The sequence below is a fragment of the Elephantulus edwardii genome, unplaced genomic scaffold (genome assembly GCF_000299155.1).
Source record: "Elephantulus edwardii isolate Elephantulus edwardi_28Jun2011 unplaced genomic scaffold, EleEdw1.0 scaffold00512, whole genome shotgun sequence".
NCBI classification, from domain to species: Eukaryota; Metazoa; Chordata; class Mammalia; order Macroscelidea; family Macroscelididae; genus Elephantulus; species Elephantulus edwardii.
In genome coordinates this window covers 59,754-82,302 of record NW_006400262.1, presented here as the reverse complement: position 1 = coordinate 82,302, position 22,549 = coordinate 59,754, and the positions used below count along the sequence as shown (strand labels likewise).

Genomic DNA, 22,549 nt, shown 5'->3' with positions numbered 1-22,549 from the left:
GAAATAGCCTTTTCCTCGATACTGGCACTCTACAGCATCAGTGTAGCAGGAGCCATGGACATAGGTTGAAACAGTAAAGTACCTGTCCCCCCGTATGGGGTTAATGGGGTCCAGCAGTCACTAGGGCAGGGACTACAGTTAACAGAGTCAATGATGCGTACAACAAGGATTACTAATATTAAGTCTTTTGTATACAGAGCTTCAGTGGGTTTGCTGGATCTTTTGACACTGTCCATCTTGATGGAAGGTACTCTTCCTGAAGGGCAAAGAGATCAGCTGATCGTACGTGGGTGTAGTGGATTCAGGTTGCAATGCCGTCTACTCTGAGTGCAGTAGAGGTCATGAGGACTACCACATAAGGCCCCTTCCAGCGCGGTTCCAGGCTTTCTCGCCGATGTCGCTTGACGAACACCCAGTCACCCTGCCGGTATTGGTGAGGTTCTGGCGGTGGTCCAGATTCATATAAGGCCTTTCGTCTGGTCCAGATGTCTCTCTGGGTCCAATGCTGGGGGGCATGAAGGGAATGGACAAGTGTATTATCATCATCATCTAGGTTATTAATAATTTTGGTTTGCAGGCTAGGTACAATAGGAGGGGGTCTTCCAAACATAATTTCAAAAGGGGTTAAACCTAGTTTATATGGGGTGTTATGCACCCGGAAAAGCGCATAGAGAGCCACCCAGTCCCCGCCAGTTTCCTTCGTCAATTTTGTCAAGGTCTCTTTTAGGGTTCTATTCATTCTTTCTACCTGTCCTGAACTTTGGGGCCTGTATGCACAATGTAATTTCCAATCTACCCCAAGCACTGATGCCAGTCCCTGAACTACTTTGGACACAAAAGCCGGTCCATTATCAGACCGCGTAGCATAGCAGGGAAACCATACCTTGGCAGGAGCTCTTCTAACAACTTCTTAGCCACCACCTTGGCTGTTTCATGTTTGGTGGAGTAGGCCTCTACCCATCCTGAAAATGTGTCTATAAAACTAATAAATAGTTATACCCATACCAACCAGGTTTTATCTCAGTAAAGTCAATTTCCCAATAGGCCCCTGGTTTTTCCCTATGTTGTCGGGTGCCGGAATTTGGTGGATTCGAGATGGCATTTGTCAATTGACAAGCTTTGCATTCAGACACGATGCGGTCAGTTTTGGACTGCATGCCCCGAATCTTGACTCCTGCTTGTCTGATGAGGTCCTGCATCTTTCTGATGCCCATGTGGGTTGTCCAGTGTATCTTGGTTAGGAGCTGGTCTCGCAATTTCTTGGGTAATATGACTTTATTGTCAGCAGTGTGCCACCATTTTTTGAGGTATTGAGTCATAGGCAACTGAGTTAACCATTGTAAATCTTCAGGCGTGTAAGTCGGCTCTTCAGGCAGACTTGGATCCGGGAACTTGGCAGCGGCCATGACTCTTGTTTTTAGGGCGGCTTGACGGGCAGTCCTGTCCGTGAGACGGTTGCCCCTAGCAATTGGAGAGTCATTTTTCTGGTGTCCTGGACAGTGGATAATGACCAGTTTTCTTGGTAACCATAAGGCCACTAACAAGGCAAGAACTGGCTGGCTTAGTTTCTACAAATATTGGTGCCTGGTGCCGCTCTAACCCCATTCCTCCTGTTTCTGCCCAGGCCTGGGGAAAGTCTTGGAGCCAGGTAGTCATATCATCGAATGAGGTTGTTAGTACAGTCTATATTCATCTTCTAGGTTGAGGGTTAGAACATGAATGGGGCGTCCCATTCTATCTTTTACTATGGTTTCACCTCCTGGTTGAAAGCTGATTTGCGCTCCCATCTTAGTAAGTAAGTCCCTGCCCAGTAGGGGATATGGGCATTTGGGGATGACCATAAAGGAATGGGATACTCGGCCCACTCCGAGGTCTGTAGTTCTCTGGGTGGTCCAGGGGTGTTGTTTAGTGCTCATGGCTCCTTGCACCCATGACATTTTGTTGGAAATGGGCTCCCCAGCACGTAGGAGAACAGAATGTTGTGCTCCTATGTCCACCAGGAACTGGGTAGGCTTCCCATCCACTTTTAGGGTTACCCTGGGTTCGGGGAGGGGAACTGAACTCCGTCCCCCCTAATCATCTTCAATCAAGATTTTAGCTCTAGGCTTTTTCTTAGGACAATTGCGTGCCCAATGGCCTTCATCTTTGCAATATGCACATTGGTTTTTGTTCAGGGGCAGCCTACCTCTGCGCTCCAGCTTGTCATCTCCCGAGGCGAGTTGCTGCAGCTGTCTTCTGTGTTCTCCTGGTTCTGCAGTGGCCTCTAAGAGGACCCGAGCCAGGTCCCTGGTCTGCCTCTTTTCAGCTCTTAGCTTCTTGTCTTCAGCCGTTTCTCTATTGTTAGAAACTTTCTCTGCTAGCTCTACCAAATCTCTGAGTTCCTTTTCTCCTAACCTTTCGACTCTTTGCAACTTTTTCTTAATGTCCGGAGCCGCCTGATTTATCAATGCCAATGCCACTGTTCCCAGATTTTCAAGTTTTTCAGGATCAATGGGAGTGTATTGGCGAAAGGCATCCATTATACGCTCTAGAAAAGTGGCTAGACTTTCATCACATCCCTGTCTTAAATCATAAACTTTAGCCAAATTAGTGGGCCGTCTAGCAGCCGCTCGGAGACCTGCCAATAGAGCCTGGTGGTAGACCCGGAGTCTCTCCTTACCTTCTCCTGTGTTGTAGTCCCACTCAGGTTGGCTGAGGGGGAAGGTAAGGTCAATAGCTGTTTGAATTGTAGTCGGGATGCCTGTGGGGCCCGGAATAAATTTCCGAACCTCCAGAATGATTCTTTCTCTTTCTTCAGTTGTGAACAGTAATTGTAGCAGTTGCTGGCAGTCGTCCCAGGTGGACTGGTGGGTAAACAGAACAGTCTCAAGAAGGTTAATCAGCTCTTTAGGATTTTCGGAGAAAGGAGCATTTTGAGATTTCAAAGGGCCAATAATGATACAGCTGGTCTCCATTCCCCTCTACAGGCCCTACAGCCCCTAAAGGAAGGACTGTAGAGTCTGCTTCGGGTGGGGGGCCTCTTTTAAGGGCTCCTCTAGTATTTTGTGCGGGGCCAGTAGCTGATACCGATGGAGCCAGGGGCCTGGATGGTGGCTTGGGTGCCGTTGATCCAGGCTCTGGCTGAGGCCCCGGCAGCCCAGGCCCTGGCTGAGGCCCCAGCAGCCCAGGCCCCGGCTGAGGACCCAGCAGCTGGGGTGGTGGTGGGTAAGGAGGAGGGAAGATAACGTTTTCCTCAGCCCCTCCCTGTAGGATAGGGTAAAGATGCGCAGAGGGCTTCAGATTCTTTTTCGACCGGAGTTTTTCTGTTGTGGTCACCATGAGGGTCACCTTCTGTGGAGGAAGAAAAGATTTAAGCCAAGAAGGCGGGTTAGTAACTAAATCCTTCCAGACAGTGATGTAAGGGACCTGGTTAGGGTGTCCACCCTGTGGCTGAAAGACAACTTTCTCCACTGTGATGATGGTTGGAAGGTCGAAAGTCCCTTCCGGCGGCCATCCTACATCAAAGGCTGGCCATTCCGTGCTGCAGAAAGTGATTAGTTTCCCTTTGCGAACCTCTACTGACAGATTATGGGCTCGCTCTCTATCCTCCTTAAAATGTCCAAGTACCAGATCTAGGTGGGTGGAAGTAGTCTGTCCCATTACGTCCATCAACAGTAAGTAAAGACAAAGACACAGACAGGCCAATAACAAGGTCCTAGCAAAACAGACAAGTCTTCCAGCCTTCCTCTGTAAGCAAGACTCGAAAATTGAAACTGGTGAAGAGCGGTGTCCCGGAAGAACCTCAACCGCCTCTTCGGGCAGAAGCTTGGCATGAGGTTCTTTACTCTCACCCAAGCACTCAGTTATAGGGCTCGGAACATCTTCCGAGCCCCCGCAGTGGTGGCCCCCAGCGCGTCTGCCTTAGCCACGTTTCATTGCTCCGAATTCAGAAAACAACACGAACAGTTCGATACAGAACGAAAACACAGATAGACACACTCACCCATCTGGCCAGCAGTTTGTCCCTCTGGTTAGGGGTCCTTGGGGTCGTGGGGGGATCCCGGAGGAGCCTCCAGATGTTGTGCCCCAAATCCAGTTCCCCGCAAGTCGCCAAGGAGCCGACACCGATGCAAGGTCAAGAGGGAATATATTTCAGATTCGAATCCGGGCCATGCTCCAAACCGTGCCAATACATCAGGGAAAATGGCCGCGGCCCTGATTCTGGGATGTCCCACCTATTTAAAGGGGAAAGCCCGCGAAAACAGGGCGATACAGGATTGGCTGATTCAAAGGAAGGGTGCGAAAACAGGGCAATACAGGATTGGATGATTCAAAGGAAGGGCGCGAAAACAGGGCGATACAGGATTGGCTGATGTTTGAGTGGGGGCTCTTTTCCCCCTTCCCCCACCTCTTTCAGTTTACTGCTCTAGAGGCTTATACATTTTAAAATGACATATTGGTTACAAAATGGAGTCCCTCACCTTCACAACTTTACTATATAGCTCTTATTTTGGACCTTTGTCTTGCCAGTAATACGTAATCATATGTTCCTTTTATATAGTTCTCTCCCTCATCTGTTTAAATGCCATGTACATTTTGTAAGTTTTCCCCTAACCCCCAAATCAGTCCTGTTCTATAACCTTGGCATTGTATAGTATTTGTCTTTTCGTGACTGAGATATTTCACTCAGCGTAATGTCCTCCAGGGTCCCCCATTTTGTATAATATTTCATGAGTTCTTTGTTTTTCATTGCTGCATAATATTCCGTTGTGTGAATATACCACAGCTTCTCTGTTCATTCGTTTGTTGATGGGCACTTAAGCTTTTTTCACCTCTTTGCTATTCTAAACAAAGCAGCAATAAACGTAGGTGTGCATATATCTGCTTGGATGGCAGGTCTGGTTTCTTTAGGGTATGTATATTCCCAGTAGTGGAATTGCTGGGTCAAATGGTATTTCTGCTTCCAGCTTTTTGAGAAAGCTCCATATTGCCTTCCATAGTGGTTGCACCATTTTATACTCCCACCAAGAGTGAATAAGGGTTCCAGTTTTTCCACAACCTCGCCAACATTTGTTGCTTGCTGCTCTGTTAAGTTTTTCTATTCTTACTAGGATAAGATGATGTCTCATAGTTGTTTTGATTTGCATCTCTATTAGAGCTATTAGAGATTTTGAACATTTTGCCATCTGAATATTTTCCTAGGTGAAGTGTCTATTCATATCCTGTGCCCCTTTTGCAATTGGGTTGTTTATCTTGTTGTGGTGCTTTAGTATTCTATAAATTCTAGATATTTCCATTTATCAGACATGTCATTGACAAAGATTTTTTTCCCATCTGTGGCTTCCCTTCTACCCTGTTGGAGAAGTTTTTGGATGTGCCTAGAGATTTGATTCTTAGAAGGTTCCAAACATCTATTTTATCCTCCCTTGTTTGTCTTTGCCTTTTTTTTTAGGCATTAAAACATTTATTTTTAATTTTTCATTGAACTGAATAAATGAGTAAGGAGTTTTTCAGAGAAAAGGAATACTTTATAAAGAGGAATTAATAGACAAAACTCTTAAGTTAAAAGATGTCCCATAGATAGCACCCGAGACTTAAAATGAAAGTGACTGACATCAGGGTTGGGGTAAGACTGAGAAAAACTGGATAGATGATGTATATTGAATTGAAACAGATGAGGGAGAGAACAGTTTAAAAGTTATATATGATAGCATATTATGATTATCACAGGAATCCAGAATTAAGGTTGCATAGTGGAGTGCATTAGGGGCTGGGAGGGGGGGCGGGGGTAATGTATACCAACAAAGAAGTTTATCTTTTGCTTTTCAAAGTGAGAAGTGAACTGGGGGGTGGGGGTAAAGAAAAATGTTCAATGAATGAATGAAAATCCAAAATATCTGTAAATGTTCATTAAAATTAACAAAATAAAATTAAAAAAAAATGCAGATGAAGCAAAACACCTTGCTTGCCCTCTCGTGGTTAATGAAACACAGTGAGAAGGATTAATTGGAAAGATTTATGATTAGAGAACAGCAGTTGGGAGGGTTTCTGATAGACCAGAAGTTGGTGACTTTGGGAAAAGAAAGCAGTAGGACTTGTGTTTGTGCTCCTGCTACATTCAGAAAAAAAGAGCGACAGGGTAGAGCACCAAGGACCACATTCCTGGTACCAACAGATCAGTCATTCTTGGTTTTCAGGGCCTCGTTGTGTTGTTTCACCAGGGAGCCAGTCCACTGGGTGGTTTTCTCCTTGGATTTCTCCCACCTGAAGAGTGGCTCATATCCCATATCTTTCTGGGCTTTCTTATTCGAGAAGATGAACACAGTATTTGACAATTGCACACCAGGTGGCGGGTCAAGGGAGCCTGGGATTTGTAAATTGGACTTAGCAGGAAGCTTATTACTTCTGACAGTAAGGCCACCCAGTACTTCACGGATACAGGCAGGCTCATTCCAGAATCAATGTGGAACCTAAATTCTTTACTCAGGATGTAATTGAAGTTATTGTAGCTTTCGTGGGGGTGTGTCATCTGAGATGTGGTAGAACTGTCCTTGGATGCTTGCAGCTTTCTTGGGATCCTTCAGGGATCTTATGGCCAGAATATGAGCCCAGACCACATTACCAACATAGACTGGGTTGGCAAGGGACTGCTTAGTGGAATCCAATAGGATGCCATTATTCTGTAGAGCTTGTTTTATTTGTTGACAAATGATTGGGTTTCCTTCTCCATAGATGTACATGGGCCTTAATGCCCTCCAATGCCACCTACAAGGTGCCACCAATTTTTATACTCTAGCCATCAGCTGCCAACACAACCTTCTCAGCCAGCTTTATGCTGTAAGGGTACGGAGTGGACCATTTAGATTCATAATGGTCTTCATGCCCGTTCTGGATGATGATCTTGTAGGAGTTGGTCCCAGCTACCTCTATAGTGCTGGTATAGATGAAGATTGGTACATTAGCCTGGCCAGAGGGCCTCCAACAAGAGCTGGGTACCTTTCAGATTGAAGTTCATGATGCCCTCCCTTGGAATGGTCCCAGTTACGTCAATGATACAGACAGTGTGAATGACAACTGAGATGCCCTGACAGACTTTCTTGAGGCACTGCTCATCCCAGATGTCACCTTTCACCATTGTGAGCTTGACCTTGTGCTTGAGCTTAGATATTCCTGCTGCTTATCATGTCTGAAGACCTTGTCCAGGGCTCAGATCTCTTCTCCTCTGTCAACAAGCTGATGATCCTTTGGCTGATAAACTCTCTGGCTCCTGTCTCAAGGCAGCTCCATGCAGTCATGACCAACTTAGGGAACCAAGAAACACTCACAAGGAATCAGAAAATATCGTGAGAAGGGAGCAGGTTTGATCTAGAGTGACCCTGGAGAAGACGTGAGATGTAGCAGCTAGGTTCTGGTCTCCTCGGTCCTGGAATTCGGAGCTGAAAGAAGTTTATGTACTGTATAGCCTATGGCTCAGTCCCTTCACTTTGAGATTTCACTAATTTTACAATCTCTGCTCCGTCTTCCCAGCTTCCCTCGTCTTCTGCTTTTTTAACTACTGGTGACAAGGTTGATTTTGGAGCCAAGTAAGAGAAAATCGTTGACATCAATATTTCTTTCTTCATCTATCATGATGCTTTTTATCAACCCAGTGCTGAGGACTTGTACCCTTGATGTTGAAATCTAATTCATATTGAAGACTGTAATCTTTGATCTTCTGCAGCAAGCATTTCAAGTTCTCTTAACTTCCAGTAAGCAAGGCTGTATTATTTGCATAATCCAGATTGCGTTTGAGTCTTCCCTCTGTCTTCATGTTCCATTCTTCATAGAGTCCATCTTCTGGAATGATTTTGTGAGTATACAGATTCAATAGTGTGGAGGAAGGGTGCATTTCTTTCTTACTTTCTTGCTTTGTAAACTTGTCTCAAAATGGTCTCAAATTTTTGTCTCAAAAATCTGTGACAAATTTTCAGTCAAGTTGTTTCCATCTAAAAATTAATTCTTTTAAAGCTCATAACATAAAACTGCCACATAAAAAAGAAAACAAAGGGTCCACAAAACATTTCTTTCTTTCTGAAGGTTTTACAATGCATTGTTATCATTAACCAGTCTTTTATAATTAAACTTAAATGGCCAATTGAGGGAAACAGTTTTGAGACTGTTCTTCCACCCCTGATTTAAGAGAGTGTGGCAGGTCTTATGGGTAATAATCTTTTAGCCTTCTGAGCTTTCTGAGCAGACCTGGTGACCTTGCCACTTCCAGAAGCCTTCTTGTCCACTACTTTGATGACACCCACAGCAACAGTGTATGTCATGTCCCCAACAGCAAAATGACCCAGAGAAGGGTAGTCAGAGAAGCTCTCCACACACATGGGTTTGCCAGGAACCATATTAACAATGACAGCATCACCAGACTTAGAGAATTTGAGGCAATCTCCAGCTTCTTACCAAAATGGCGACCAATCTTCCCTGTGAGCTAAGCAAACTTGCAAGCAATGTGAATTGTGTGACAGTCCAGCATAGGGGCATAACCAGCCCTGATTTAGCCAGCATGGTTTAAGATGTTCACCTGAGCAGTGAAGCCAACTACTTCCACATTGCCACATTGAACATCTTTCACAATGATGTTCTTAATGTTGTAGCCAGCAGTGTTACCAGGCAGAGCTGCACTCAAAGCTTCATGGTGCATTTCAGCAGACTTCAGTGGTAACATTGACTGGGGCAAATATGACCACCATGCCAGGCTTGAGCACACCAATCTCCACTCTGCCCACAGGGACGGTACCAATACTACCAATCTTGTAGACATTCTGGAGAGGCAGATGCAGGGGCTTATCAGTTGGACAAGTTGGTGACAGGATACAATCCATAGCTTCAATCAGTGTAGTCCTATTGGCACTTCCATTCTTTTGGGTGACTTTCTATCCCTTGAAGCATGTTAGTACTTGGATCCAGCATGTTGTCACCATTCCAACCAGAAATTGGGACAAAGATTAGTACTGTGTCAGGGTTGGAACCAGTTAGGTGCTAACTTCCTTAACAATTTCCTTGTATCTCTTCTGGCTGTAGGGTAGCTCGGTAGAATCCATTTTGTTAACACCAACAATCAATTACTTCACACAAGATACCAGCCTCAAATTCACCAACAGCAGCAGCAACAGTCAGGACAGCACAGTCAGCCTGTGATGTACCTGTTATCATGTTTTTGATAAAGTCTCTGTGTCCTGGGGCATCAATGATGGTCACATAGGTCTCAAATTTCCACAGAGAGATAGCAGTATTGATGCCACGCTCACGTTCAGCTTTCAGTTTATCCAAGACCCTGGTATGTTTGAAGGAGCCTTTCCCATCTCTGCAGCTTCCTTTTCTAATTTCTCAATGGTTCTCTTGTTAATCCCACCACATTTGTAGATCAGATGGTCAGTCGTGGTGGACTTGCTCAAATCTACGTGTCCAGTGACGAAGATGTTGATAATGGTCTTCTCCTTTCCCATTTTGGCTTAGGTTTTATATTCACCAACAGTTGTACTCTGGCAAGAAATCAGTTGTGAACAAGTGCATTTCTTTCTTGTTTTCAAACCATACAAAGTTCCTTGTTTGGCTCAGTTGAAGGTTCTTGGTCTAGTTATAGTTTTGTATGAGCATAATTAAGTGTTCTGGGATTCCCATTCTTCTAAATAATGTTAGCCATAATTGATTGTGATCTACACAATCAAATGCCTTTGCTTGCACAATAAAACATAGACATTTTTCTCGTATTTTCTTCTTCCAGCTAGGATCTATCTGACATCAGCAAGGATAACATAACCTTGGTGCCATGGCCTCTTCTAAACCCAGCCTGAACTTTTGGCACTTCTCTTGTCATTGTACTTTTATGGCCATTTTGGGGTGATCTTCAGCAACATATTAATGATACTGAATATATTAATGGTATTGGTCAATATTTTCCATATTGTGTTAAATCACATTTCTGGGGAATGATCTTTCTTCCACTCAGTTTGACCACGTAATTGTCTTCCAGATCTGTTGGCACAGACGGTTGAGCATATCTAGGGCAGAATCTGTTTGTGGAAACATGTCAGTTATCATCCCATTGATTTCTCATCACCATTGGCTTTTGTTCATTTTTTATTTTCAAAAAAATTCAGTGTCAAATTGTTCTTTTTTTGGGAAATTGACTCTCAGCATTCCCTCCATCTTTTTTTTTTTTAAATTTTATTTAATTAGTTTGCTTAAAGTTAATATACATTTGTTTCACAGTTCTTCATTCACATTGCTTCATACAGTCATTCTCAAGTATTGTTTTATAAAATTAATCACCATTTGACCTTACCCATCATTACCCTGTTTTTTCACCTGGATCCTTCCCATTTCCTTCCGCTTAGCCCTTCAACCACCAAACTGTGCAACCCTGTGGTTTCACCTTTATCCATCTTCACCTTTCCACTTTTACCTCTTCCCCCTTTTGACACCCATACATGTTTTACTAGCTACCCTTCAATTTTTACTGTCTCCCTCTTAAATCATGTAGTTGTTGTTTTGTGCCACCGAGTCGCTTGTGACTCATAGCATCCCTATGTACAACAGTCCTAAACTCTGCTCTGTCCTGTGCCAGTCGCACTGTCTCCGATACACCCATCCCGATTACCCCAGGCACTGAATCAATCCACCTCATAGAGGGTTTTCCCCTCCTGCATTGTCCCTCCACCCTCCCAAGCATGATATCCCTCTCCAAGGACCGGTCCCTCCTTACAACATGTCCAAAGTATGTCAGACGAAGCCTCAGAGTCCTTGCGTCCAAGGAGCAGCCTGCTTTAACCATCTCCAGGATGAACCTCTTTGTTTTCTTAGCAGTCAGTGACATACTCAATACTCCAGCTCCACAGCTCAAAGGCATCAATTCTTCTCTCCTCCCTAGTCATTGTTCAACTCTCTGATGCATAACAATTGATTGCAAAGACCATGGCCTATATCAGACTCACCTTAGTCTCCAGAGAGACACCATTGCTCTTCAGTATTTTGGACAGGTCCCTAACAGCAGACTTTCTCATCATAATATGTCTTTTAATTTCCTGGCTGCTGGTGCCAAGAGTGTTGACTGTGGAGCCAAGCAAACTAAAGCTGTGAACAATCTCAATCTCTTCACCATCTATCCTGATGCTGCCAATTGGTCCAGTTGTGAGAATCTTCGTCTTCTTGATATTGAGCCTCAATCCACATTGAAGGCTGCAGTCCTTGACCCTCTGCAGCAAGTGCTTCAAGTCCTCCTCAGTTTCTGCAAGCAGAGTTGTGTCATCTACATAACGCAGATTGTTTTTAGAGCTTCCACCAGTCCTGACCTCACACTTCTCCTCATAGAGCCCAGCCTCCTGGATCATCTCTTCTGCATACAGGTTGAAAAGGTATGGAGACAGGACACATCCCTGGTGTACGCCCTTGCCAATTTTGAACCATGCAGTGTTTCCTTGCTCTGTTCTGACGACTGCCTCTTGGTCCAAGTATAGGTTTCACATTAGCACCATCAAGTGTTCTGGGATTCCCATTCTTCTCAGAGTCAACCACAGTTTGTTATGATCCACATAGTAAAACACCTTTGCTTAGTCCATGAAACACAGATAGACATTCCTCGGGTATTCCCTGCTTTCAGCTAAGATCCATTTAACATTAGCTACAATATCCCTAGTACCACGACCCCTTCTACCCCATCCTGGGCTTCTGGCAGTTCTCTGCTGATGTGCTGTTCCATTTGTCTTTGGATAATCTTCAGTTGAATCTTGCTTGCATGTGAAATCAATGATATTGTTCTGTAGTTTCCACCCTCTGTTGGGTCACCCTTCTTTGGAATGGGAACAAATATAGAATTCTTCCAGTCAGTTGGCCAAGGGTTGTTCTCCAGATTTCTTGGCACAACTTGGTGAGCACGTCCATGGCAGCTTCTGAAATCATTGTTCCTGAGTGCTGCATAGTATTCTCTTGTGTGAATGTGCCAGGATTTCTCATTCCATTCAGTTGTGGTTGACCATTTGAACGGTTTCCATGTTCTTGCAATGGTGAATAATGCTGCTGTGAACATTGGTGTAAAAATCTGTTTGTGTCTCAGTGTCTTTTTATTTCCTTGGGGAATATTCCTAGTAGTGGAATAGCTGGGTTGTATAGAGTTTCTAAGTTCAATTTTTTTGAGGAAACACCAAACTATCTTCCAGAATGGTTGTATCATTGTATTATCCCACCAAAAATAAATGAGGGTTTCTACCTCTCCATATCCTCTCCAGTATTTATTACTTGTTGCCCTATTAAACTTTGCCACTGCTGCTGGCATGAGATCGTGTCTTATTTGCATCTCTCTTTTGCTATTTCCTGTTGTTATGTGCCCTTGAGTCGCCTGTAACTCATAGTGACCTTATATACAACAGTCCTAAACCCTGCTCTATCCTGTGCTAATCCTATTGTTTCTGACACACCTACCCTCATTACCCCAGTCACTAAATCAATCTATCCCATCCAGGGTCTTCCTCTCCTGTGCTTTCCCTCCATTCTCCCAAGCATGATGTCCCTCTCCATGGACTGGTTCCTCCTTGCAGCACGTCCAAAGTATGTCAGATGAAGCTTCAAAATTCTGCCTCCCAGGATCAGCCTCATTTAACCCTCTCCAGGACAAACTTATTCATTCTTTTAGCAGTCCATGGTATATTCCGTTTTCTTCTTTAATATCATAGCTCAAAGGCATCAATTATCTTTTTATCATCCCTAGTCATTGTCCAGCTCTCTGAAGCATAGCAAGTTATTTTAATGACCATGGCCTGTATCAGGTGCACCTTAGTCTCCAGACTGTCATCATTGCTCTTCAGTTCTCTGAAGAGGTCTCTTACGTCTTAATTTCCTGGATTCTTCTGCCAAGAGTTATTTCCTAGATAATTCAATTTTTTCTCCAGAATATCTTTCCGTATTACATCTTGAGACTTGAAATTGTTTTTCACTTTTTTCCTCTTAAGAAATTCTTTACATTTCTTCCCTTTTTGTTCTAGGACTCTAACTCTTTGTATGTTTTATTATAATACTTTTTCTTTCCAAGCTACCCTTCATCTCTTTTACTTCTACCTCTCTTTCTGTTGTTCTTGACACTGTCTTGCAATTTTCAGAGTCTGCTCTGACATCCTTTCCGTAGTTGGGTAGAGTATTCTATATCTAGATATTATATCAAATTGGGGTTTTGTTGGTGATTTTTTTTTAAATTGTATTATTTTTACGTGTACCATCATATCAGATCTGACTGGTACAGGAGGAGATTGCCCCCTCCTTCTCCAGCAGAGCATCTGGTGGATTTGAACCGTGTACCTCTGGGATTGCAGTGCAGTGTCTTGCCACTAGGCCACCAGAGCTCTCTTCGAGATTTTTGCTTTTTTGTTGTGTTTCTTTCTAGTGTTTCTGTCCTTTATCAAAAGTGATTCATTATATTCTTTTTCTGGTGGCTTATTTGTAAAGAGTTGTGTTGCCAAACCAAAAGCCATTGGTTCAAATCCACTAGACACTCCATTAGGGCAAGATGAACACTCTTCACTTGAGTGATTTACAGCTCCTTAAAACCAGCTGGATTGTTAGCTGTGTGTAAGTTCTAAGTGACACATAACAACTATCAAAGCACAACTCAAGTGTTGTTATTTTTGTTTTATTAATTATGCAAACACATTTGACTGTGGATCATAACAGTCTAACAGTCTGTGGCTCACGAGACGAATGGGAATAGAAAAACACTCTTTGAGACCTATACATAGCACAAACTAAAATGTCTGCATAGACTAAGGAAACATGGTTTAAAATCAGAAAAGATATGGTCAGGATTGTATACTTTCTATATACCTGTTAAATCTGTATGCTGAACAAATAATATAAGAGCATGGACTATATGAAGACAAATTTGACAATCCAATTGGAGGGACTTGTAATGGACTCATCTCAGCTATGCTATCAGTAATTCTTAGGCATGTTTATAGTAAGGGATATATACGAGTGACTTTGAAGAATTATAGAAGTATATATTTTCATTGACTCTTAAAATTTGATGTAGAAAAGATTTCCAGGCCTAGACTCAAATACTTTTTTTAATCACATGACTTTTACAGTGTCTTCTATGGAATAGGCTTGTTTGACAGCAACTTCTCAACAACTTGTATAATGCAGATTATACAACCTAGATTTCAGAAAATGAAGAAGACTTGAATCACTTACTGAAGATGTTCAAAGACTTCATCATTCAATATGGATTACTTCTTAAAATCGGGAAATCAAATATCCTTATGGCTGGACCAGTAGATTGTATCGTGATAGATGACGAAGTGGTTGACATTTTCATTTATGTAATTTTACTTGGATATACAGTCTGAATCCCTGGTATTGGCAATTCAGAACTCTTAAAACAGATTCCATTAGGTAAAAACTGCTGTCAATTTTTTGCTGTCAATCTCTTTTAAGTGCTAAAAAAGCAACGATACTAATTTTAAGAACTAATCCAGAACAAGGTATTTTCAGTTATTTGTATGTTCCTGATAGTTGGAGAATGAATAGAGACCCTTTTTTTAATTGTATTGAAGAATCTCATAGATTGCCAAAAGAACAAAGAAATCTATCTTGGAGGAATTTCAACTTGCATGCTCTAAGGAGATAAGGACGATGAAACTTTAACTCACATACTTTGAACATGTTGTCAGGAGGAACTCATCTTTTCAAACACTTGAAGCTGTGAAAGGTAGAGGGTCAGATTATAAGAAGAGTCTTCAGGAAATAGATTAACACAGTAACCATAACAGAATGTTTGAATGTGTTAGAGATTTAGAGGATGGGGCAAGGTCCCATCTGGTGTTTATGCTTCTTTGGGGACACCGTGGCGCCTAATAACAACTAACATAGCAAAGATTTTAAGCATTGTTGGGGATTGGACTGCCTACTTTTTATATTATACAATAGATTATTACAAATTGATACAACTCCTCAGCACCTAAAAATAACAGCACTACTATTGATGTGTTGCTTTTTGTGTGTGTGTGTTTTGATTTGATAAATCTGATTCCGTGGGACATGTGTGACAGTCAGCTTGTTAGTTTGGCAGTTCTTGCTCTGTTATTTTCTGGTTTTTGGTCCTGGTAATAGCGTATAATGGTGCATGTGCATTTCTGTTTGTCTCTGTTGATCAGTGAAAGACATTCTGAGGTGTTATTGATTCCGGTTGATCAGAAAGCCCTGGAGCAAGTGTTTATCCATACCAAGTGAATGACATTTTGGAATTTGTATTGGAGCTGTGCACTGTAGACACTGTCGCTGAGCTTATTGTGAACAGCATAAACTTTGGAGGGGGTCTAAAAAGGATGAGAAAAAAAGGAAGACTCAGAAGAGGAGAAATGGGACAAACAAGGGGAAGGAATAAAATGAAAGATAAGAAGTAATGATACAAGTGAACACAAGGAAAAGGTTTATTAGTATACTTCATGAAATCCTCTAGGGTGTACATGTAGTCCCATCTTAGGAGTGATGGTGAGGAGTTTGGCTTATAATGAAGAAGGGATGGTGCTTCATACCCATCAGTCACTCTGCATAGCATCTGGTTGTCTACTTCTGTGAAGATTTCAAGTTCGGATATTCTCGGAGGCAGTTCTCTTTGTCCTGTACAGTTACTGTAGGAGTTATAATCAACTCAGTGGGAATGAGTTTCTGTTCTTGTTTTATTTATTATTTTTTATTTCACTCTATTCTTTTTTAAATAAATGATGCATAGTGTAAGATACTTTCCCCACTACTTGATATATATCACAAAAATAATTGCATAAAATATGTGAAAACAGAAAAAATAGATGAAATCAGGGCATGAAAAACTCAACATTTCATCTTATGGTTTTGTATTATTTCAGTCTAGTATTAATTTTAATGTGTAATAGATCTTTTCATGAATAGACAACAATTTGTTCATCTGTTTCCTTACTGACAGACATCCATTGCTTTGCTTGGCAATTGGAAGCACTACTACACCTTTCTTTTTTCTTCCTCCCTCCCTCCTCGCTCCCTTCTTTCCTTCCATTTCAATGAACATTTACAGAGATATGGATTTCCATTTATTCATTGTTGCACTTTTCTCCCCCCCTCCCCATTTGCTCTTCTCTTTGAAAAGTAGAAGAAAAATTCCTTCATTGTTATACAAACACACACACACACACACACACACACCCACCCCCGAGTATACTCCACTCTGCAAACTTCATTCCAGACTCTTATGATAATCATAATGCCCTAAAATATATTGCTTTTAAACTATTCTCACCCTCACGGGTTTCAATGCAGTATACATAATTCATCCAGTTTTTCTCATTCTTACTCTAACTCTGGTCTTCCCCTCCTGCGCTGTCCCTCTCCTCTACCCAACATGATGTCCCTCTCTAAAGACCTGTCTCTCCTTACAACGTGTCCAAAGTATATCAGGCGAAGCCCCAGAATTCTTGCCTCCAAGGAGCAGCCTGGTTTACCCTCTCTACGATGAATCTGTTTGATTTCTTGGCAGTCCATGGAACATTCAATACTCTTCTCCAGCACCACAGCTCAAAGGCATTAATTTTCCTTCTATCCTCCCTAGTCATTGTCCAACTCTCTGATGCATAACAAGTGATTGCAAAAACCATGGCCTGTATCGAGCGCTCCTTAGTCTCCAGAGAGACACCATTGCTCTTGAGTATTTTAGAGAGGTCCCTAACAGCAGACTTCCCCATCGCGATACGCTTTTTGATTTCCTGACTGCTGGTGCCAAGAGTGTTGACCGTGGAGCCGAGCAAACTGAAGCTGTGAACACTCTCAATCTCTTCACCATCCATCCTGATGCTACCGATTGGTCCGGTGGTGAGAATTTTTGTCTTCTTGACATTGAGCCTGACCCTCTCCAGTAAGTGCATGAGGTCCTCCTCAGTTTCAGCGAGCAAAGTTGTGTCATCTGCATAATGCAGATTGTTGATAGATCGTCCACCAATCCTAATGCCATGCTTCTCCTCATAGAGCCCAGCCTCTCGGATAATCTGCTCTGCATACAGGTTGAAAAGGTATGGAGATATGACACATCCCTGGCGTACACCCTTCCCAATTTTGAACCATGCAGTGTTGCCTTGCTCTATTCTGACGACTGCCTCTTGGTCCAAGTGTAGGTTGGGGTAATCGGGATGGGTGTGTCAGAGGCAATGAGATTGGCACGGGATAGAGCACTGTTGTACATAGGGTCGCTATGAGTCGCAAACGACTTGACGGCACATAACAACAACAACAACCCTAACCCTGATGTCAGTCCCATTCTACAGCAGTGGCCCTATGCAGTGTTTGTCCTTTTGTGACTGAGATATTTCACCCAGCATAATGTCCTCCAGGCTCACCCATTTTGAATAATACTGCATGAGTTTCTTGTTTTTCAGTGCAGTGTAGTATTCCATTGTGTGACTATAGCATGGCTTCTCTATCCATTCATTTGTGGACAGGCGCTTAGTTGTTTCCAACTCCTTGCTATTGCGAACAAAGCTGCAATAAACATGGTTGTGCATATATCTGCTTGGATGTCAGTTATGATCTCTCTGGGGTATATTCCCAGTAGTGGAATTACTGGGTCAAATGGTATCTCTATTTGCAGCTTTTTTTCCCCTAAATTTTTATTATTATTATTTTTGTGTGTGCGTGTACTGTCAAATCAGATCTGACTGGTACAGGAGGAGATTGTCCCTCCTTCCCTGGCAGAGCATCTGGTGGGTTCGAACCGTGCGCCTCTGGGATTGTAGTTGCAGTTCCTTGCCACTAGGCCACCAGAGCTCCCCTTCTATTTGCAACTTTTTGAGAAAGCGCCATTCCGCCTTACATAGTGGTTGTACCATTTTACACTCCCACCAATGGTGAATAAGGATTCCAGTTTCTCCACAGTCTTGCCAGCATTTGTTGCTTGATGTTCTGTTAAATTTTGCTATTTTGACTGGGGTAAGATGATATCTCATAGTTGTTTTGTGAAAAACTTCTGCTGCTACCTTTAGTTTAGGTGTCTCATATTATTAGATTATTTTTCTTTTGATTTGTTACCTATTTGAGTCTCTTATATACATTTCCTCATCGTACTTTTAGTGTACTTAACAGGATATTCATCTTTGTGTTAATGTGTAAGGTTTCTTTATTCATTGTGGACATCAGTCATTAGTGTGCTTGACTAGGTTTCAGATATCTTCTGTTATGTGTATTCTACTTTACACATTTATTTTTATCCTTGATTTGTGTATCAAGTATGTAAATGGTTTATCATAAATTTTGCAGAAATTTTCTTATGTAATTCACTAAAAGGTATGTACCATGATGTGTTTGTTCTGTAGTGGATTAACAACCTGGAGATTGATAGCAGATATGATTCCTGGCCTTCTAGTTTGCAAGAATTGCTACGACCCACCTTTCCTGGTGTTATCAGGCAGATCAGGAAAAACTTGCATAACATGGTAAGTAAAACTTTCTGGTTTTTGCATGTGAACTTTCTTTTTTTTGGTTCTCTTTCCTCCCTTTTACTTGTGGTTAGAATATTTACCCACTGTTCATCTGTCAGTTTGTTAGACTTTGTGTCTTGCATGTTTCTGTGATGCTGGTAGCTATGCTACTAATATTTCAAATATAAACAGGGCACCCAGGTGGATAGGTTTTAGAAAAACTTACAAGATTAAAGGAGACTATTATGAGGAATTGACTATATATACTTTTGAAAAATGTGGTCAGTACATTCTTAAAAAAATTTTTTAAAAATTAGTTTTCACGAAAGTTTGCAGAGTTAAAGTTTCCAGTCATTCATTGTTCCACTTTTCTCCCTTCCCCCCCCCAATTCACTCTTGTCCTTGAAAAGAAAGACTCTTTCATTGTTATGCTGTTTCTCCCCCTTAAGTTCATTCCACTATTCAGCCTTCACTGTGGACTCTGTAATGACAAGAATACCCGTTCTATATCCCTTTTAAACAGTTGTCGCCATCATCTGTTTCAATTTAATATACATCATTCCTCCCCTCTTTTTCTGTCTTTCCTCAATCCTGATGTCTGTTGTGTTTTACAACAGTGGCCCTATGCATTATTTGTCCTTTTGTGACTGAGATATTTCACTCAGCATCGTGTCCTCCAGCGTTTCCCATTTTGCATAATATTTCATTAGTTCCTTGTTTTTTAATGCCGCATAGTATTCCATTGTGTGAATATACCAGAGCTTCTCTATCCATTCGTTTGTTGATGGGGACCAGTACATATTTTATCAGTAGCAGCAGAAAATTATCTGATAGAGTAAAAAGACCAAATAGATATTGTATAGTTTAACATCAGGATTGTATCTTTTCACAATAATTGTCCAGTCTGTCAGATGAGGACACTAGGACCACTTGGAGAAGAATGTAACATCAGTATTGGAGGAACCCTTATTAACATCTAGATGACATATCTTACTTGTTGAATGGGAAAACAACTTCAACTTACTGGTATAGCCCTTAGTGTGGCATAAGAAAACAAATCTTCACAAACATACCAATTATAAAACCATGATAAATTGAGAAAAACTGACGTCATGAATTTAATTTCTTTGAATCCACATTAAATGCTTTTAGAAGCAGCAGTCACGAAATCAAAAGACATTTTGCATTGAACTTCTTTATCCAGGACCTCTTTAAGGTGTTAAAAAGCAAAAATGCCATTTTCTGGATTAAGGTGTAGCTGACGGTGGTTTTAGTTGCCTTATAAGCATATGAGAGTTGTAGAATGAATGCATAAAAACTAAGAGTTGATTCATTTGAATTATGGTGTTGATAAACTACCAGAAGAAGCAAATCTTTCTTGATTAAAATACTGCCAGAATTCTCCTTAAAAGTGAAAAATTTGAGACTTCGTTTTATACACTATGGACATACTCTTAGCAGAGGCTCTTCCCTGGACAATGATACATGCTTGTTAGAGGATAAGGTCTGTCAGACCGAAAACTCTCTAAGATGGATTGACCCATTGAGTTCCACACTGGGCTGAAATAGCAATGATTTTGCGGATGGTGGAGAACTGGGTGTTTTCTTCTATTGATTGTTTAGTTGCTGTGAGTTGGAACCAACCTGGTGACATCTAACAGCAAAAACCCCAGAATGTTCTCTTCTGTACTTTATTAGGCCATCCCTTCCATCACTGCCAATAGTAAATTGTTTTTAAAATATTTTTATTATTTTTTAGTTCTGAATTTAAACTTTTATTCACAAAGGGGAAATGAATGATATTCAAGGCTGTGAGAAGCAGCTTTATAACTTATCGGTATATTCATAATCTTTGTTGTGAAAGTTCAGATTCTGCTTGTTTTGTTATAATATGAATCTTCTTTTTCCTCTGAAAATGCATATTCCTGTTTTCATTGCTCTTTTAATTGCTTAAATTTGCTATTCTAATTAATAAATAGTAGTAAGTAATTTGAAAGGAGGAGTTGGCATCCACTTCCAAATTGACTTCCCTCTGGAGACTCTGTGAACATGGAGAAATGACTAAAGTTATACAAGTATTCAGGTCTTTCATTCATGGGTCACTATGAGTCATCCATGACTGGCACTTACCAACAACAACTGTTAAATAATTAATAAATAGCAGTAACTAATAAGTAAAGGCAGATGGCCACCTTTGCAGATGCAGCCCTAGATGTGTTCACCTGTCCATGTCAGGAAATTTGGAATACCTGGCCAATTGACTGGAAGGAATCCATATTTGTTTCCATTCCCTATAAATGTAATAAAAAAGAATGTGGATATTTTTGAACAATATCATTAATATCACATGGATGTAAAATATCGCTGAAGATCCTCCAAGAAAAATGGCCATAACTGTACATTACAGGGAACTGTCAGAAGTTTATTCTGGATTTAGAAAAATCCATGGCACTAAGGATATCATTGCTTGTGTCAGATCGATCCTGACTGAAAGGAGAGAATACCAGAAGAGTGTCTATTTGTGTTTTATTGTCTATGCAAAGGAATTTGACTGTGTGGATCATAACAAACTATGGCTACCTTTGAGAAGAATGGCAATCTTAGAGCACTTAATTGTGCTCATGCCAAACCTATACCTAGATCAAAGTAACACTGTAAGCTCTAAATTCGGGGTGTGTCTGTGGGATTTATCCTTTCATTGCTGCCTTTGAATTTTGCTGTTGGTGAAGTTTATTGCTTGTCCTATGGACTTCCAGAAGAAGAAAAAAGAAATCTGTCCCGAAGGAAGTGTAACAGGAGTGCTATTTTGAGATGCAGTTGGTTAAATGTCTTCTCACAGCCTATGAGCATGTTTTCAAGTTGTACCAAGCCTTGGGAAAACACATGATGTTTCGAAAAGAAGTCCCTCAGTGAGACTAGTTAGCATGCTGACTGCTATAATTATCTGTGGAGAGTGTGAGATTATGCAAAATTGAGGAAAGTTTCTGTCTGTGAAGTCATAGAGGATTTGATGGTGAATAACAGCAAAAGAATGTCTCATTTATTGATTGTGCTTCATTTAAAATCTTTGTGAGGCCAGACTCACCACAGAAGCTCCAGTTTGAAGAAGATGCACAAGGTTGCATAATTTAAGACTGCAGTCATGTGTGTATATAGACATTGAGGGTGACACAAGCTGAAATTACTTGACTCCAGATAGTTAAATTAAGGAGAACTTTGTCAACTTGATATTTATTTATAGAGAAAACGAGGTTCTTATTTTGTGTTTGTACTTTGTTTTACATTTCACTTTCTTCCTTTTTTCTTTCGTCACACAGCTATTAAAAAGATAGATGGTAAGATAGTACCAGGGTCTGCTTCTATAAAATACGCAAAATAAACTCTCACTTTGCCCATTTTAATTTCTTTCTTACCATTTGCCCATTCTGCCAGTGATAATATAAATTGTTTTTTACTGAATAAATGTTCAGGAAGTGATAGCTATTACTGCATTATTGAATTGTGGTGGGTTAGTGAGTAAGGAGTTGTGTAAACAGTTGCCTTAAAGAAAGATGGGCAGTCTCCTGCTTTGTGATTTACAGCCTCTGAACACCTTCTGGAGGCTCATCACCTATGATTTGGTTCCAACTCAATGGCACTTAACAACAACATTATAATATAAACTTGCAGCAAAAATGCCATCAGATATTTGCCCTCTGTCCCTCTCACTACCATAAATCACTTCAAGCAGTCAACTGAGAAACATATCAAGGAGAATGAAGCTGTTGAAGCCCTGGTGCTAGCCATGGCCCACATTCAGGAGTCATAGCAGTCAACCAGCAGCACTCATTGATCCCAGCTTGGATGCGGACTTGTAACCATGGTCTTAAAGTGTTCAGTTGAAATGCCAAATATCAGCTGTGCTTGTAAAGAGTTTAAAGAGTAGCTAGGCAAACACACTCATTCCAAAGTGAAGGAGTGTCTTCCTCAAAGGAAAACTGGGTGGTTGTGTTCATGTCCCTACAGCAGTAGTAACAATGAAAATAATGGAAAAATGCCATGACATTGTTGCTGGCTGATTTCTGTGATCACTGCACAGCCAGAGCTAGAGAGACCTCAGG

At 41.4% G+C, this 22,549-nt stretch overlaps 1 protein-coding gene across 1 annotated transcript in view; it reads left to right on the top strand.

Moving 5' to 3' along the window:
- Positions 1-22,549, top strand: part of LOC102853329 (UDP-glucose:glycoprotein glucosyltransferase 1-like) — a gene marked incomplete at its 3' end in the record, with an annotated part of 247,403 nt that overhangs the window by 169,891 nt on the left and 54,963 nt on the right. The window contains exon 13 of the mRNA XM_006903121.1: positions 18,345-18,464. Within this exon, the coding sequence (XP_006903183.1) occupies positions 18,345-18,464 (120 nt within the window). The remainder of the gene's footprint in view (positions 1-18,344; positions 18,465-22,549) is intronic.